Below are 18,429 nucleotides of genomic sequence, written 5' to 3'. Positions count from 1 at the left end.
TACCAGTTTTCCTAAGGCATTGTCTGGCAGTTTTGTAGTGTGCTCTCTAGCCTCTGTGCAATTTGCTTTTTTTTTTTCTCTTGAGTTCCGTCAATTCACTTTCTTCCAGACATTGAGATATCCGGGTGTCAAGGTCAGGCAGGAAATGAGACACTAGCTAAGCCTGATGGTGGAGAGAAGGCTGGACCAGCAGAGCCTAGGTGCTCCCCTGCTGCAGCTGGAAGCCAGGCTGTGGCTCCAGGCCTTTTGGGACCACGCCCCCTCTCTCTGGACCACGCCCCCTCACGGGACCACGCCCACCCCAGGCTAGCTCAGGGACACCAGGCAGCCCCACGCCTTCTGCTGAGGCTGCGCGGGCCCGGGCTGCCGCGCGGGCACGTGGGATTCCAGCTGTCAATCAAGGCGCGCAGGCTGAGCTCGGCGAGGCGGGAGCGGCGGCGGCGGTGGTGGCGGCAGCAGTGGCGGCGATGGGACCCCAGTGAGAGATCTGCGGCTGCCTTAGCTGCACTTGCTCCACGGGTCCGGAATCGGAGGGGGAAGGTAATGCCAAGCGGAGAGCCTAGGGGTGGAGGCTCTCCGTGCTCCATCCATGTCTGTTTCCAGCTCGCCCTCTCCTCCCTATTTCCTTCTTCCCTCATACACAAATTCTCTCTCTCTCTCTCTCTCTCTCTCTCTCTCTCTCTCTCTCTCTCTCTCTCTCTCTCTCTCTCTCTCTCTCTCTCTCTCTCTCTCTCTCTCTCTCTCTCTCTCTCTCTCTCCCTCTCTCTTCTGCTGCTGCTGTTGCTTCCTCTCCTAATTCATGTTTCTTATATGCACACAAATCTCTACCAAAAACAATATATATATATAGGTATTAAAATCTTTGAAAAAAACATACACATTAGTGGTAGCCAACTCCATCCAGGCTTAGATTGTTTGTGTTATGTAAGAATTGGGGTGGGGAAGTGGGGGTTACAGCAAAAAACTTAAAGAGTTTCCTTCCTGTGAGACAAGAAAAGTTGTATATTAGGTAAGAATGCAGTCTACGGATTTGGAGTTACAAAGCTGTTTTATTTGCCAGACTGAATGGAACCCCCACTTTGTTTTCCCCACTCCTGCTCCCTGTTGGAAGACTTTGGGGGGGTGGAATGTGTTATGATCTCAGTGTCTATTTCTCTGTACTATTAGGAAGGGAGGTTGGAGTGGAGGTCAGACCAAAGCTGAGTGACCTCAAACACAAAACAAAACAAAAACCACGGAGTTGTCTGCTTAATTGGTTCCTGGCTCTGTGGCAGAAATGTTTTTATTCAGAACCTTGGAGAGCTCCTCAGGCTCCAGACAGGCCAGCGCCTTTGGTGGTAGAGGACACTGTGGAATCACTCTCTAGAGACAGAATGAGAAGAGTGACAGAGAAAAAGAAGGAAAGTCTAACTGGAGGAGGGGGAGGTGCAAGCTCAGAGACAGAGATAGAGACCAGGAGAAAGGGAAAGAAAAAATGAGAGGGGGGGGAGCGAGATAGTGCATGGCATGACCCATAGCTGACTCTTTTTCTTTTCCTTTATTCACATCCAGGGTTCTAATTCCACTGGCTTCTTCCCTCACATCTGCCCACATGTCACTCAAACTTTGGGAGCAAGGAAATGGACCTTGAAGAAGGGTCAGCTATGTGCTATGTAGATTTCACCAGGAGATCCTGGAAACAGTTTGTTAGGCCTTTGATAGGCATACTCTGAGTCTGTCTCTCTCTCTCTCTCTCTCTCTCTCTCTCTCTCTCTCTCTCTCTCTCTCTCTCTCTCTCTCTCTCTCTCTCTCTCTCTCTCCCGCTCTCTCTCTCTCCCCCGCTCTCTCTCTCTCCCCTTCTCTCTGTCTCCCCCCCACTCTCTCTCTCCTTCCCTTCCTCCCTCTCAAAAATAGTGAATGGGTATCTGTTCATCAGGAAGAAATTTGTAAATAAACCTTGGTTATTTTATTTCACAAGACTGGAGTAATGAAGACAGATAGTTCTATAGCAGGCAGTGGCTTCTTTAATTACATTTTGCTCAGACACCTGCTTTTCTTAGGCAGATGGAAAGTAAAATGATTTTGATAGGCAGAAAATGGATAGAGGAATAAAACTAAACCTAATGAGCAAGTTTTCCAAAGAGCCTTACTAAAGGTCTGATGCATGTAAACACATCAGTAAATACAATAAGAGGTGCACTGATTTTACAATACAATGGAACAAGCTCCATAAAAAAAAATCAGTTCTGGAATATGTGGGAAGCAAGCAGTCTTGTCTATTGGAATTTGTAGAAGACAAATGGATCTGCCAGGTTAGTGCTAATAACTACATAGAATGTACCTTGTCCAAAATAAAGAATTTCTATGGTGTGCCATAGAAATCAAACTCCTTTAATTTGTGTAATTTTAGTTTTCCTACCAGTCATCACAAGAGCTCATTAGAAAGTTATAAAACAGAGCATAAACTTACATTTTTGTTGCCTTAAGAAGTTATCTCTACCCTTGAATAACTTACTTGTTAATGGTTTGACAGCAATAAAATGCTTTTTATACATTATCTAGCTGAGTTGTGAAACTTAAATTTTTTTCAATATGGGTCCTATCTGCAGAAATTGTTTTCTTAAACAGGCCTGAAGAATGTGCTGCTAAAAGAAAAGGTCAAAGAAGAACAAGCAGAGGAAAACAAGGAATTCAAAGGTAAGAGCCATATCACATGGACTCATAGTATCTGTAGTTATCCCATTTTGATTTTGGCCTTTGTGATAGATGAATAGATAGATAGATAGACAGACAGACAGATATAAACATTAGATGGGTATCTTGAAGCAATTGGTAATGAGAAAACTAATTACATATAATTGCTCTTCTAATAAACTATAAATCTGACTAACCACTGACATAGAGGATATGAAAAAAATCATAATAAAGAATTATGATCTCTCAGTCTGTTCCAGAAAAATAAAATATCTCTAAAGTGGTCCATTGGTAGAAACACATTCCAAGGTTTAAGATCATGCTGATATAATTTCATAATGCTGGATTTAAAAGTGGCAAAGCTGTTAGCAGGCTTTCGTGCCTTCCTGCTTCCAGTAGGTGTCTGATGGAGTCCTTTAAGTGAACTGGCCTTTCGTTTTGTTTTGGATAAATGGTCTAAATGGCCTAGATGCCTATGCCTTGTCTCTGGAAGCACTAGCCCTGTGGAAAACTGACCCTAATGGGACCTTAAATTTCATTAGCTCAGAATTATTTTGAGGAAGGGAAAATCAGTATTAAAAAATGGGGTGACTTTTCAAAGTGAATAAATAGAATAGGGCCTATGCTTGGGCCCCTCAACTGACTCACCCCCAGAGCCATGGGAAAACACTCATCTTTCTGTGCCTCAAATTGCTGCCTCTCTTCTCTCAAGGAGACCATGAAGACAAACAATATAACGCCTGGTATGTGCTCAGAGTTTCCTGAGACTTACTTCTGTTGTCATGCTATTAGCATTTTTAAAGGAAAATGAAACTCAACTACACGTATTAGACTGAAATAATTCAAATTCCCAGCAAATCGATCATGATCACAAAGGATTATTCCAGGGATTCTCAGCTCTTCTATACTCTCTTGCTGAGAATGTTTTGGTTCCACAAATGGCTTCTGGAGCCTGTATCCAAGAGCCCCTGAAGCTCCACTGGTCCCTCTCACCTTTGTAACCATCATCTTTCTCACAATTGCCTGATACATAATTAGCCTTTTAGAACATGGATAACAGGGAAGAATGAAAGTGAAGAATGACTCACATCATCTCCATGTCAAGCCATGTGAGACACTGTATGGAAAGGTTTCAGAGTTCTGTGACTCAAGTGGTGAGCAGGATAGAATAATTCCCTTTTTCATCATGTGTCTCCTACACATCTATCCCATGTATGTCCTATCAAGACATAAAAAAATAAACCAAATATAGATTATCAGCAGTAACAGGAGTTATGCTAAGAAACAATCATGGACATGAGCTAGAGAGTGGTAGAACACAGATTTAGATATTCATCAGTCTAGAATTTTCTCTATCACAGGAAATATTGTAAAACTCATGTTCTTCCCACTAGTTATTCTCTTCTAGAAGTGGTATCTTTGAAAAGATGCATACATCTTCTTAAATGCTCAAGATTACTATTCTAGGTAACATCCATAACACAGAAGAAACAGATCAAACTAACAATAACCAAACATTCAGCCTTTTTAATAGCAATCACCAACCTAATATGAGGCTTAATTTCTCCTTTACATTAATTAAGGCTCTGAATTAAGTAAGAATTTACATTTAAATTATGTAGGAATTTGGACTCAGGAAATCAGAAAACTCAGTTGTTTATCCAATGAAAAGTTATTGACTCCACCTATGAATTGGTAGCCAACATACCCTAGAAAACTGCTTCTGGAAGGAGTTAGAGGTCAGCATAGCCCAAGCATCTTACAGTAATGTCACTGAAATCACAGCTCAGAAAAGCTAATGAGCTTGCCTAAGATTTCATAAAAATAGCAGGTTTCAGATCAGACATAAGGGTTTACATCAATGCTCAACTCTGTGTGGTTATCACAAGACAACCCTGAGCTCTCATTCTTGCTCTGTGCTCTTGGGGAATAAAGTAAAGCTCACCAAGATTGTCTTCTGGAATATTTCCAACATCACTAAAAATCCACTCTCACTTGCAAGACAAACTCAGGTTCAGAAACATTTCTTTAAACGCATCTTCTGTATCTTTTGTGGTTTTACCTGTATTGAAGAGTTTAGCAACCAAGACTCATTTTATAAACCAGAAATGTGAACCTGCTATGCCAGAAACCAATTGGGCAGGGAATTAATCCTGCCAATCACATAGTCTTGCTTCTGCATCAGAGCTCAGTCCTGAGAAAAATGGTTGGCCTCCAAGGAAAGAGTAAATCTTATTGCTGCTATGATGTTCTGTTCAATTTGGGGGGTTAAAATTTTTGATGCTTTACAAGAAGCCTAAAAAAATATGTGTCTATATGAGTTGGTTCTGAGTATTCAAGTACATGATTCAGTCTGCACTCCTTATTGTGCTGTCTTCACCCTGACTCACAGTGTAACCTTTAGCAAGATGATTGTGCTATGCCTCAGTTTCCTCAATGACAAAGCCACATTAGTAATATTAATCCCTTTAAATGAAATTTGCATTAGAATGTCTTAATGAAGAATGCTAATAGCAGTAGGCTGTTCTAATTATGCTCATTGCATAAGCACTCAATAAGACCGTCCTAGCACTTAAAATACAAACATTATACCAACATTCAAAAACACTAACACACAAAACACTAACATTCTTCTGATCCATCAGACCTTGCTACTTGAATCAAAGTACATTCTAAAGCCTTGACTTGTTATGCAATAATATCTTTCTGAATAGTCAAGGGATTTTTGTTTGTTTTCTTTTTTAGAAATTACATCTTTCCTTCCTGCACTGTTTTCCTGGGTGATTTCTTTAGGTACAGCTGAACCAGAAACCTAAAAGCAGTTCAGGCACTAAGTATAATGCTGGCCAACAGACAAAAGATAAGGCAGATTGGCCTTCAATATTACCTGATCTGGACTGAAAGTACGGCTTAAGCAGTAAAGCACCTGCCAAGCAAATTTGAGGCTCTGTAGTTCAAATCTTTGCTTGTGTCCTCTTTCTAAGATCAGAGCTACCTCTCCCAAGTCATTTGACTGTTTTATCAGTCTAAACCCTTTTGTTTCTAAGAGCACATATTTACAAGATTTTCTTTTGGGCTTATTTAGTGCCTATGAGGAAAAAAAATACTGAACATTTCTAGTTTGCCTCATTAGTCTACTAAACCAAACTAACTGGATACTTAAGTACTTGATAGAACTGTAGATTGCCACTTTTTAAATAAACATTACTAGTTATTTCCTTGACAAGTAATTGAAATTTTTTAATATATTTCTGTTGAGTAGGATTATGTTTCTCTGAGAAAACTGCTTTCAATGAGAAAATAACTCACACTGTCCATCTTGGCATGTGACATTATATAAGGAAACTAGGGAATCATTTAAAACAGTGTATTTTTATATTCAGATACATATTTACCTGCTAATATAAAGAACATAAAATAGCCAGACACAAGTGATAGAGCACTAACCCTGGGCAATGCCCAGACTCTGCATTCAAGCCCCAGTCCCAGCAAGAATGCCCCTGATGACCAAAATTACTGCTGTTATTTTATTCCTTGTGTTTCCTACAATGAATTATTAACCAAATCAATATGAATGCCTCTCTCCAGGAGTATCCACTATATCAAATCAAAATGATAATTTCCATCTCAAAAAGCTAGACCTCCAAGCAGCCTGCCCATGATAGGCTGAATTCTCAGTCCTTGTTTACAGGAAACAATTCCTAGAAAAATAATGGATCTACAGTCTACATTATACTCTAGCCACCACGTGGACAGATGTGTCTGCCAATAATGACTGAAATACATGGTGGTAGAGTTACTGAGGTGTAAATTATTGGTCTAGCCATTTGTGATTAATAAAGCATGAACCGTAAGTGGCTCAGCAGCTTTATAATAAAGCTTCTGTATGACTTGACAATCAGTTAAAATGTTAGCAGAAGATAGATGAGATCTGAAGGCTGACTTCCAAACTCCTCAGAGTAACACCATGTGGATTCCACAAGGGAACTTTTTGGAAAATCTGAAAGAACAATCCAAGACAAATTTCAGCTGTAGCCTAGGGGAATGCCTGCCTGATTCATTAACACATACTGAGTTCTAAGAAATTAAAGACTTTAGGGGGCAAGGTGATCAAAATCTTTTTGTTGATATTTCTCATGTATATCCTCCTTATATCTTGCATAATTTAAGCAAGCCACCTGTGCCTCTGTGACTTTTTCCTTCCTTTATAGAGGTCCATTTCTAGTCTTTATGTATTGGGGTGATTTTGCTTTCAACAGAAAAGAAGGATGGCAAGTAAAGAATACAGATCAGTAGAAAAAAACCTTTTTACCTTGAGAAAAACACTGTGACACCCTTCCATTTGGTGCCCACCTTTCACTCATCTCTTGGTCCTGAGGCCAGTGTCCTTGGGACTGATCTATGTGGATGTTTTCATTCCAGCTGGGAAGATGAGTTCTTGCAGCAACATCTGTGGGTCCAAGCAAGCACAGGCTACTGCCACCGAGGGTGGGTACCAACGCTATGGAGTGCGGTCCTACCTGCACCAGTTTTATGAGGACTGTACGGCCTCGATCTGGGAGTATGAGGATGATTTTCAGATCCAGAGATCACCTAACAGGTGGAGCTCAGTATTCTGGAAGGTAAGGAAAGATCATGTGTGTAGCTCAGCCAATGGAAACACATATCAAGGGTGGTAAAGACTACTGATGTAGAGAACTGTAAGGCTCTCTACTACTCTGTGCATCAGTCCTGGCAGCAATAAATGCATTTTTTTCTTCCTATAGGAAAGGAGAATCTAAAGCTTGAACTTAAATCTCTAAGCTCAGCGTAATAGTTGATGAGCAGGTTAAACTGAGTAGACACAATTGCCATGGTTACAACAGCAATAATTACTATTGCTACTGTTACTGATGTACAACCAAATTCTCTGAGAAGGCAAAATAGTATATTCTTTCAGAATTTCTTAAAGGCTTAGTGTAGGTATTTGACAAATGGTAGTAATTATTAAAAAGAAATTATACCTAGTTACTAAGATCTGAGGCTAAGATCTGAGGATTGTGGTTCAAAGCCAGCCTAGGCAGGAAAGCCCATGAGACTCTTAATTTCGATTTATGCTCAGAAAACCAGAAGTGATGCTGAGGCTCAAAGTAGTAGAGCACTAGCCTTGAGTAGATAAAGGTCAGGGACAGTACCCAGATCCCAAGTTCAAACCCCATGACTGACAAAATAGAAGAAAGGAAAGAAAAGAAAAGATCATATGTTTAGAGTTAATGCTGAGACATGGTAAGATAATCAGAATACCAGCTCTGCCTCTGTAGACCCCTCATTAGAAAATGCATGGAATCTTCTAAGTAGCATTTAGTGAGTACTGACTCTATGTCAAAAGGATATGAAGTATGGAAGATTAAAGTAATAAAAAGGGGAGGAAAAAATCCTTGACCTCACAGAGCTTCCAGTCTACCTTGGCAATCAACCATAACCTTTACTAGAATTCAGGTAGTGAGAAGTGGCATGAGAAGAAATAAATCAGGATCAGAGAACAGAGGGTGATTGAGACTGGAATTTAGATACGTGTGAGATGAAATCTGATCAACTATCAAGATGAGCTGAGGAAGCAGACCATGAAATTAGTTGGCTAAATGTCACTCTAGGATGGGGAAAAAAATGCCAAGTCTGGAAGGTCTGAAGTGGGGGTAAGAGATTCAGTGTCCAGAGCCATTACTTTACAGATCTTATCTCTTCTAAAGGAATAAACTCTCTGCTCTCGGATTGTTCCTGGGGAGTATGAGCGAACGGAGTCAAACTTACACAAACACACGTGTATGCGCACAAACCCTATTCTCACATTCAAATATTGAATGAGATGTGGAAGTGGGCCCTGGGAATACCAGTATCTTGTACAGAATGAGAGACAGGTAGAGATTCAGATAGGAGAGCGTTATGTAAGAGATAACCATAAGAGAAAGTCTCAAGAAAGCACAGGCATGTAATATTAATAACTGCAGAATATTCATAAGCGATATAGAAAGAAAATCACATTGGCTTTGATGCTTAGGTGAGTAGTAACTATAGAAAGGTCAATCTTAAGGAAATAGTGTCAGACTAAGCTTGGCTGTCAAGGATAGAAATGGCCCCCAAAAAGTGAAACACAGGGCACTCAAATAGTTTATGAAAACAGAAGAAATTAAAAGTGTTTCTTTGCTGAATAGGAGTCTGGAAAGTAGAAGAGCTGATAGAAGATACTACTATCCAGATCTGTGTGTGCTAAAATGATGGTAAAGTCAGGCACCTAAGACCACAATATGACATTGGTTCTTGCCCTTTAAGGTCTAGTGTCTAGCTGAAACAAGGAGGGAATTGGGAGTTCTTCTGCTATTGCTCCCAGGAAATGTCACTATTCAAAGCTGAGAGCTTAAAGAACTCAGCAGCAGATCTTTAGAATGTTGTAGGAGCAAAATTCCCATCTTCATTGCTTATGCACTTCCCTGAATAACCTCTACCCCAGATGGTTCCTTTCACATCCAGCATTCCCCCCTCCCACAGGCTGTTCTTCCCTGGCTTTCTGGGTCTCGCTTCCAATAGTTATTATTGCTTCCTCTTTGCCAGAACAGCTGCGCCACTGCTGCTGGCTCTGCCTATTGGCACAAACTGCATTTTCAGACCTCATCAGCTCCCTGAGAAACAACAGAGAGAGGATGCTGGTCAAAATAACAACAGTATCTGGCAGAATTGCTGGAACCCAAGTTCTCTTTATGTACTCCTCCTTTCCAACAACAGGAACTGGATTTTCATCTATCTTCTCCTCAGCCAAGACAGACATGAGAAATTGCCACCCAAACAATGGCCTTGCTCCTGCCTTGGGGTTTGCCACAGCCTGGCCAAATCTCTCCATTTGGGTTTACCTCCCTGCAGTTCAAAGATGCTCTACTGGGCTGGGCTAAACTGAACTGGGATGAGCTGGGTGGGTTGAGGGTTGAAGGTCAAAGACAACCCCAACAACATTCTATCTCCTCATTTGCTCTCATAAACCCTGTACATGACCCCTTTATTGCTTCCTCACCACCACCACCCCATCCACTTAATAGAACCCTCTTTCTCTATGATCCTGAATTTTACCTAAGAACTGTGCTGAGAGATGATTGGATGGGTTTGTACACCCCCCCCAACTTTTATTCCTTCCAATATCCAGACATGGTACCAGAATTAAGCAGAGATATTCCAATTGCCTTCCTCATGCTCCAGGAAGTGAAGAAGCAGCCTCCTCTTGATTTTTCCATTGGTTCTTCAGGCCTGCTCTCGGAAACTATCTCTGAAGACATTACAGGTTTCTGTGGGCTCAGCTCTTGGAGGGGCTCATGAGAATTACATTCATGGCATCCTCAGAATCCTGAGATTCAGCTATGCATGACTTAGTTCCCTTCCTTTTCGCTAATACTTCAATGGAGCCCAGAGGACAGGATGCAATCAGCCACTCTCCATTTCTGAAAATGAGCAGGATGAATTCTGCCATCTGCGAGCCATGGTTTGCCTTGTCACTTCCAAGTGATTGTCCAAAAGTGGACGGTGTCTAATGTACTGCTCGACGAAGGAGCAGACTATGCTAAGAATCAAACACCTGGATCCATGTTCAGCTGTCTGGCGGGCAGGAAATATTTTATTAGATGTCAGGCTGGCATAGGAGCTGAGAGGAGCCAAAGCAGAAACAAAGACAGTAGCCCTGGCCGTAGGGCTAAGATAAATACATTTTTGCTGCCCACCCTTAACTTTGGAGAATTAGTGAATTCCTGAGGCGGGAGGTAATTTAGTGACATAGAAAGCATGTCTCCATGGATATTTAAGTTAATTTAGTTTGTGCATTCAGAATTGTCCATTCTGAGTCATTTTCTGAAGAATTAGAAACAATCGTGTCTGAAGGTACATTTGCTAGCCTCTATTTTTAGAGAAATGTGGCAAGCAATCCAAATGTTTTATTTTATCACTTGGCTTCTTTCTGTAATACCTCCATCTTATGTAGAAATCTCTGTTTTAGGAACCATCATACTAAATTTTCATAGAATTATTTCTTATATCAAAGCATTGTTGTTCATAAAAATGAAGAAATAATTTGGAATTAAAATAAGAGCAAATATGTAAACTAGTAATAGATTAAGTATAAAAATTAAGAGTTAATTTGGAATTAAAATTAAAAGAAAATAAGAGGGAGGAAATACATAAACTAGTCATGAATTAAGTATATTGGGCTTAGAAAAATGACCTGCGGACTCACAGATTTGTATTAAACCAGGTCATACCACCTGATAATTATTGGAACTTAAAATACATGCTTATAAAGGGGAGATGGGTGTTGCTACTTGTGTTGAAAATCAGGGCCTGGGTTTGTCCATCGGCTTTTTTTGTTTATTTATTTATTTTTGTACTTTTGCCAGTGCTGGGGCTTGAACTCAGGGCCTGAACACTGTCCTTGGGCTATCCTCAAGGCTACTGCTCTACCACTTGAGCCACAGCACCACTTTCAGCCTTTTCTATGTATGTGGTACCTAGGAATTGAACCCAGGTCTTCGTGAATGCTAGGCAAGCACTCTACCACTAGGCCACGCTCCAGACCCCCATTGGCTTTTTTGCTCCAAGTTAACACTCTGCCTCTTGAACCATGCCTCCACTTCTGAGTTTTTGCTGCTTTAATTGGAGATTGGAGTCTCCCAGACTTTTCTGCCCAGGCCTGCTTTGAACCTCAACACTCAAAATTCAGCCTCCTGAGTAGCTAGGATTACAGGGAATGCATGCTTTTTTTGACTGTTTCAAGTACATGAGATGGAAATTAATATACTGACTTCTCTTAAGATGCATGTTGAAGTGAAATAAAAATATAATGTATTCTATGTCTACAACGCAGCAGATGCTCAGTAAACTATTTTTTCCTCCCTTGCTAAGGCAATGGATTTAAGGACGTTTTATTTCTATTAGCCAAACTTCTTCTATTAGTATATTATCTCTAAATTGCAATAAATAAGTACATATACTTTAACTATTCAAAATTAAATGATTTTATATATTTGGCTCTTTTTTCAGCTTTGTTATTGTAACTAAATGTACTTAGGAACAGTAGGAAATGAAGGGGATTTGTTCAAAAGATGAATAGTTGTTTCTTATTTCAAATATTGAGCAATTGTTTTAACACTGTTACCAACATAGTCTAATAATTTTACAAGGGATATATTTTATAATAATAATAATAGCTACTTATTGTAATGAATTACTTAAACAAATTCAAGGCTAAGGACCTTTATGCATAGTCTTATTTAATCCTTACTACCATAGTCTGAGCTAGGTAATATTACCATTTTTTTATTATATAGGTGAGGGAAATAATGATGAAAGCATGGAAGTGCTTTTCCTTCTGTGAAGCAAGTATGAGGTGGCATTCCTGGATCTCAGGGCTGAACATGATCATTCCAACTGTGTCTGCTCCATCCACCATTCCTCTTCACTGTGCTGCATTTCGGTGGAACCTGACAGTGCAGTTTCACTTCCATCTACGACTTGTAACATTTGCTAGTGCCTGTACTAGTGCAGCTTGAGTAACTACATGTGCTTTGGGGTCTGCTGCAGCCATCCATCTTCCTCTCGGTGGGGCTTCCATGTCTTTAGCCTGACTACACTGGCAATTATGGTTCCTCGCTCATTTAGGTAGAAAAGGCCACTTGTGGCTCAAGTGATAAGAGTTCTAGTGAAAGTGCCTATGCCCTGAGTTCAAGACCCAATATTGGCAGAGAGAGACAGACAGACAAGACAGACAGACAGACAGACACAGAGACACACAAAGAGAGAAAACAAATTGTAGGATTTGGGCTTTGGTTGGGAGATTTCGGGAAGGGTTTGTGAAAGTAAAAGTTCGTTTTGGATTACCAAGGACAATTCTATGATGGAATAATTTCTCAATTTTCTCAGTATGGAAGGTAGATTCAAGTGGGATTAAGTGACATAGGATAAAGAAGTATAGTCACTCATTTGCCAGGAAAGGTAGATGTTTGGTATTTTGTGGTTTGCATAATGGCCTGCTTTGATCTGTGCAAAAACAAAATTGTCAAGTGGCCTTGTCTTGTCTAACTCCATAATGTTTACAGAGGAACTTGACTCTGTCGCTGTTCAGTGACATTGTATCCAACAGAAGAAGAATGTGGTCTTGCTGCGAGTTTGTAGCTAGCAGCTAACAATACTCAGGCTCTGGGGTTGGAACCAGGACAGTTCCTGTCTTTTCTTTCCCAACACACCAAATTAGGTCAAGTGAGCAAAAGCTCATTTTTGTCAACTGCAAAGCATCATACCAATTGAAAACAACCAAGTTCCAGTGCTGCAATTTCTTGTGGGCATTACAACTCAAAAGGTCTTCCTTTGACATTTTCTTTTGAGCAGAAAAATGAAAGCTATTTCCATGCAGAGTAGGATGGACTATATTCTTTTCTCTCAAGAAAGAAAACAAGTCAGACCCTGATGGCTTAAAGGAAAACAGAAACTCTTGCTTATTCTCTTTTGCTTCTTATGTTTTCTTTCCCTAGGTCGGACTCATCTCAGGCACAGTCTTTGTAATTCTTGGATTGACTGTTCTGGCCGTGGGCTTTCTTGTTCCTCCAAAGATCGAAGCATTTGGCGAAGCTGATTTTGTGGTGGTCGACACACAGGCGGCGCACTTTAACAGTGCCCTTGACATGTGCAAGCTGGCAGGCGCTATCCTCTTCTGCATCGGAGGCATATCCATGGCAGGGTGCCTGCTCATGTCCGTATTTGCCAAAAGCTACTCCAAAGAAGAAAGATTCCTTCAGCAAAAGTTTAAAGAACGACTCGCAGATATCAAAGCTCATGCCCAACCCATTACTAAAGCTCCAGGCCCAGGAGAAACAAAAATTCCAGTCACTCTGTCCAGGGTTCAAAATGTCCAACCTCTATCAGCAACCTGAAATTTGTCCCAGCGCTCTTCTTCCCCTCTCTAGTCTGCACACACTATTCAAAAGAGTGGCCAGTCTCTGAGGTGACAAGGATTTGTCATTGACCAGCTCTAGGGTCCATGGATGGCTAGGAACAGCTTAGTGTGTAAGTTCATGCAAGTTTAGTCCCAGTAACTCTGGTGGTGGTAGAGGCCCCACATCAGCTTGTGCCCTGGCATGGAGCTGCTTCAAGGGGGTGCTGTGTGCACAGCAGAAGCCTCCCTGGAGCTTCTTTATCAGACATTGTGACATTGTGTTGTTTTCTGTGTTCATTTGAAAGCACCAGACAGTTTAGACCAGTCTACCAATGATTTGACGTGGTCCATTTTTCTCTTCTACCATGTGTTTTTTGAATCCTTCCTGTGTGGTGCTGTCTTCCACTCTCATCTTACTATGTGTAAGATATTGTCCTATGTGCGTGTGTTATCAAAACATGGTGTTCCCTAATCTTGATCCAAACTTCAGTCTTTGAACTATATCTTAACATAACATTCCTGGGGTGGCATACAATATTGCCAACATACAGAGAAATCATTTTCTTTTCTCTAGTTTTTCTTTGTACTGTGAAAGGTAAAATGGCCAATTTTAGACTCTTGGTGGGGGAAAAAAATCAATGTATTGATGCAGGATCCAAAAGCATTGAGCTAGAAGCCAGGAGATTTAAATTTCTATTAGGAATAAGCTGTATCATTTTGCAGAAATCATTTAGCTTCTCAGGACTCAGTTTCCCCCTCTGCATAATAGGGATCTGGGGTCCATGATCAAATATTTAAAATCCATTTGCAATCATGTGTCCTCAAGTCCTTTCTGCGAAGATATTTATTTGACTTTCATCACGGTGACTTTTTTCAGAATTAGATTCCTGAAAGTCACTAAGTCAGCAGGCTTCACACTACCTACTCTTAAATACCTAACCTCAGCAGTATACACAGTACTGTCCTATTTTATAAGGACAAAGAGTAAGCCATCCTCAGATAAGAAAGCCCTGGGTAGATATTAACATTAAGAGGTGAATATCCTAAATAAGATGTTTTATTCACCAATAAGGTATTTCTTCTCCTTGCCCATTTATTTAATGTGTAGGTTCCAATTAGACTGAGGAAAAATAAAATAAAAGATGTGATGACCTTGGTATTTTCTGAGAATTTGTGCCATCTTGGAGTCTTGTCTCCTTTTTATTTTTATTTTCTTTTCCTTCCCTGGATAAATAAAACATGTGAACGAGCCGAACCTGAATTGCATTGTCATTCCTTCAGTGTGGCTCTTCTCTCTCCAACATGATTTCCCATTCTGAGACTGAATAAGCTCTGCTATTTCCCTGGCTAAATGAATGAATAAATGAAACAATTAGTGCTCTTGGTATATTGTGTTTCTTGGTATATTGTGGGCTCAGGCATAGGACAAATCAGTACCCTTAGCAGGGATCACTGGACAGATTACAGAGATATCATTCTGGCATCCTAAGGTTCTCTATCTTCCTTTGGAAATACCATTTAACGTGTATTCTTTGAAGTCTTGTGTGAGCCCCTACACGTGTGCTAGGTAGCATCTTTTGAAGTTTTCCATGCTTGCTTCTGTCCTGTGTGTTGATGAATCTTAGCAAATGAGACTTGACTTTTAAAAGCTTCCAAGAATGAAAATGAATGGCTGGTAGGGCTTGGGAACATTTTTAGGCTCAGTAATCAAAGTGGCCATTCTACAATGTAGCTCCATTTCTCAAAGGCCTAAAAGAAGCCAAGATGGATAAACTGGAGATGGAGTCTAAAGGAGCTTTTCAGAATGCCCAGTCCTTGATCTTCTGCCCAGTCTTTGTAGGAATGGGTACCAGTAATCCCCTGCCCCACACACCAGTCAGGGATGAGGATGGTTTTTCCAGAAAAGCAGAGGAAGGAGGCCCAAGGATAATGGAAACTTGAGCTCCTCTATGAAGGCCATGTGCAATCAGAGAGTGGAGATAAATAGAGTGAAGGGTTTTTGTTGTTGTTGTTGTTGTTTTAAGACTAGCCTTGATTCTGCCTTTAGTGAATATCAGTTATATGTCAAAGTAGAATGGCCTTAGAACTTAGTCCCATTTAACTGGGTGAACTGAATCAGTTCTTCTCCACAATAACTTCAGAGAAGACAAATTGATACCATCTACCTACAGCTGGGGGAGAAGTGGGAAAAGAAAAGCTGAGTCTACAGGGAGAGTATCATAGATATGAGTTCTGGCCTGGAGATCTCATAAGCATGAGCACCTGGAGTTGAGAGGAACCTGAACTTGGAGTCTCAACCTAAGCTGTGGAGACTCTTCCAGGGACGCACTGCCTGTTGCTCAAGGGGCAAACTGCTAAGTGTTGTGATAAGTCTGGATAGCTACATAGCTCATCCTTTTATGAACAGACACATATGGTTTTCTAAACCTCCACTCACTGGACAAAAATCCCAGACTTCCAAGTTACCTGAAACTCCAATCTCTCTTACACAGAACCACCAACTGACTCTGCCTGTGCTTTTCTGGTTGTTGTTAATTAGTTTCAATACTGTCACTGTCCTCACTCTCATCCTTAGAGAGGCATTTATATATGTTCTTCATGTCTTTCACTTGTCTATGCCATCTTATTTAAATGGGATCCTTCCCTGTGCCACATAAGGTTTTTAAATGATGTATGTTTGGGATTGCTTCATTTCATTAATACTGTTGTTACATACACTGGACTTCAAGCCAAAACACTGATTGTCAAGAGGCTGTCTAAGCTGAGCCTTTCTGTGGTCCCCTCCTGGGGCTCCTGAGCTCTAGCCCAGCTCCTTCCTGCTTTTATTCTGGCACATACCCTGAAACCTTGTGTTCTAGTTAACCATTTTCCCCAAATACGTTTGTTCTTCCACATCACCCTGCCTCTACTCCCAATGTTTACGTTCACAACAGGAAGTTAACTATCTACTGGCCTCCTCTGGCCATTGAACTCACCATTCAAGGCTACAGCAAGAAACAGGAGTAAGAAATACCATGACTTGAATAGAAGACACCTTTGAAGCACTTCATATGTACTCAATCTTCCTATAAGAGGAGGAAACAGGCGAAGAGAGGAGAACGCATTCATGGATAACGTGAAAGGAACAGAGTTCAGGATTTGAACTCATGCAGCCTGCCCAGAAGCTGTACTTCCTTGATATGCTCTTCTATCCTTAAAAATGTTCCTTCTCTCCAATTTTCCTTCTCCAACAGATGTCCAACGAGAGTAAAGCTGCTGAGCTAACCACTCAAATGGAAATCAAGGAGTTAAAGAAGTCCATATAGATATTAACCCACAGACCTATGGCCATCTAATCTTTCATAAGGAAGCTAAAAAAATAGAATGGAAGAAAGACAGCCTCTTCAACAAGGAGTACTGGCAAAACTGGTTAAGCACCTGCAGAAAGCTAAAGTTGGATCCTTCTTTGTCACCCTGCACCAGGATTAACTCCAAATGGATCAAAGACCTAGAGATAAAAGCTGATACACTGAAAACTTTATAAGAAAGAATAGGAGATACACTAGGTCTCCTTGGCACAGGTCAAAACTTTCTTAATAAGGACCAAGAAACACAACAAATCAGAGAAAGTCTGGATAAGTGGGATTACATTAAACTGCAGAGCTTCTAAAGGACATAGCTAGCAAATTAACTAAAAAGCCTACAGAGTGGGAGATCTTCACTAACCATACAACAGACAAAGGCCTCATATCTAAAATATTTCCACAGCTCAAAAAATAGAATCACTCCCAATCTCCAAAGAAACAACCATCCCATTAAAAGATGGGCCAAAAACCTAAAGAGAGTCTTCTCTGAAGAAGTAATAAGAATGTCCTATGGACACATGAATAAATGTTCAACATCTCTGGCCATAAAGGAAATGCAGATCAAAACAACTCTAAGATTCTACCTCACTCCAGTTAGAATGGCCATGATCAAGAAATCTAATAACAACAGATGCTGGAGGAGATGCGGCCAGGAGGGATCACTACTACACTGTTGGTGGGAGTGTAAACTCGTTCAACCACTATGGAAAGCAGTATGCCAGTTCCTCAAAAGACTAAACATAGAGCTTCCCTATGACCCAGCAATTCCACTACTTGGCATTTACCCACTGGTCCAGAAACAAGGACATACTAAATCCTCTAGCACAACAATGTTCATTGCAGCACTATTTATCATAGCAAGGATATGAAACCAACTCAGATGCTCCTCAGTTGATGAGTGGATCAACAAGATGTGGTATAAATAAACAATGGAATTCTATGCTACTGTCAGAAAGAACAACATCACCCCATTTGTAAGGAAATGGAAAGACTTAGAAAAAAATCATATTAAGTGAAGTAAGTCAGACTCAAAGGAACATAGGCTGAATCAATGGTTTCCCTCATTTTTCATAATCAGTAGAAACCTTGGGCTCTCCTAGCAGAGATTTACAATAGAGGAAAACCTAGATACATAAGGCCATATAAAATGATGCTAAAAGAAAGGACTTCCAGGACATAGAAACAAAAGCCATATAATGAGTGATTGTTGTCCTTAATGTACTATGTTATCTCTCATCTCTTTTGCTGTCCTTGGTTATCTCATATTGTTACAGTATTTCACCTGGTTATCTGATACATTGTATATATGCATATTTGATTATTTGAAGTCAGATAAGGAAGGGATGCTGGAGGGAGGGAAATGAGGACCAAGACATGAGAAAGGGTATCAATGTTTGTGAAGTAATGTACCTTCTATCTGGTGAATATAATGTAACCCTTCTATTACTTACAATAAAAATATATATGAAAAAG

The 18,429-nt window shown here is 40.5% G+C and overlaps 1 protein-coding gene across 1 annotated transcript; it reads left to right on the top strand.

Moving 5' to 3' along the window:
• Positions 1–394: 394 nt before the first annotated feature.
• Nrsn1 (neurensin 1) lies at positions 395–14,999 on the top strand. The gene is made up of 4 exons (XM_090356311.1): positions 395–540; positions 2,608–2,676; positions 7,096–7,295; positions 13,212–14,999. The coding sequence occupies exons 3-4, from the start codon at positions 7,104–7,106 to the stop codon at positions 13,608–13,610; spliced, it is 591 nt and encodes a 196-aa protein (XP_090212437.1). The 5' UTR covers positions 395–540; positions 2,608–2,676; positions 7,096–7,103; the 3' UTR covers positions 13,611–14,999.
• The last annotated feature ends 3,430 nt before the right edge of the window (positions 15,000–18,429 follow it).

Source organism: Megascapheus bottae, chromosome 22 (genome assembly GCF_031878675.1).
Source record: "Megascapheus bottae isolate mThoBot1 chromosome 22, mThoBot2.hap1, whole genome shotgun sequence".
In the NCBI taxonomy this organism is placed as follows: Eukaryota; Metazoa; Chordata; class Mammalia; order Rodentia; family Geomyidae; genus Megascapheus; species Megascapheus bottae.
The sequence above is the reverse complement of the archived record's forward strand: the minus strand, read 5'-3'. Positions and strand labels throughout refer to the sequence as shown.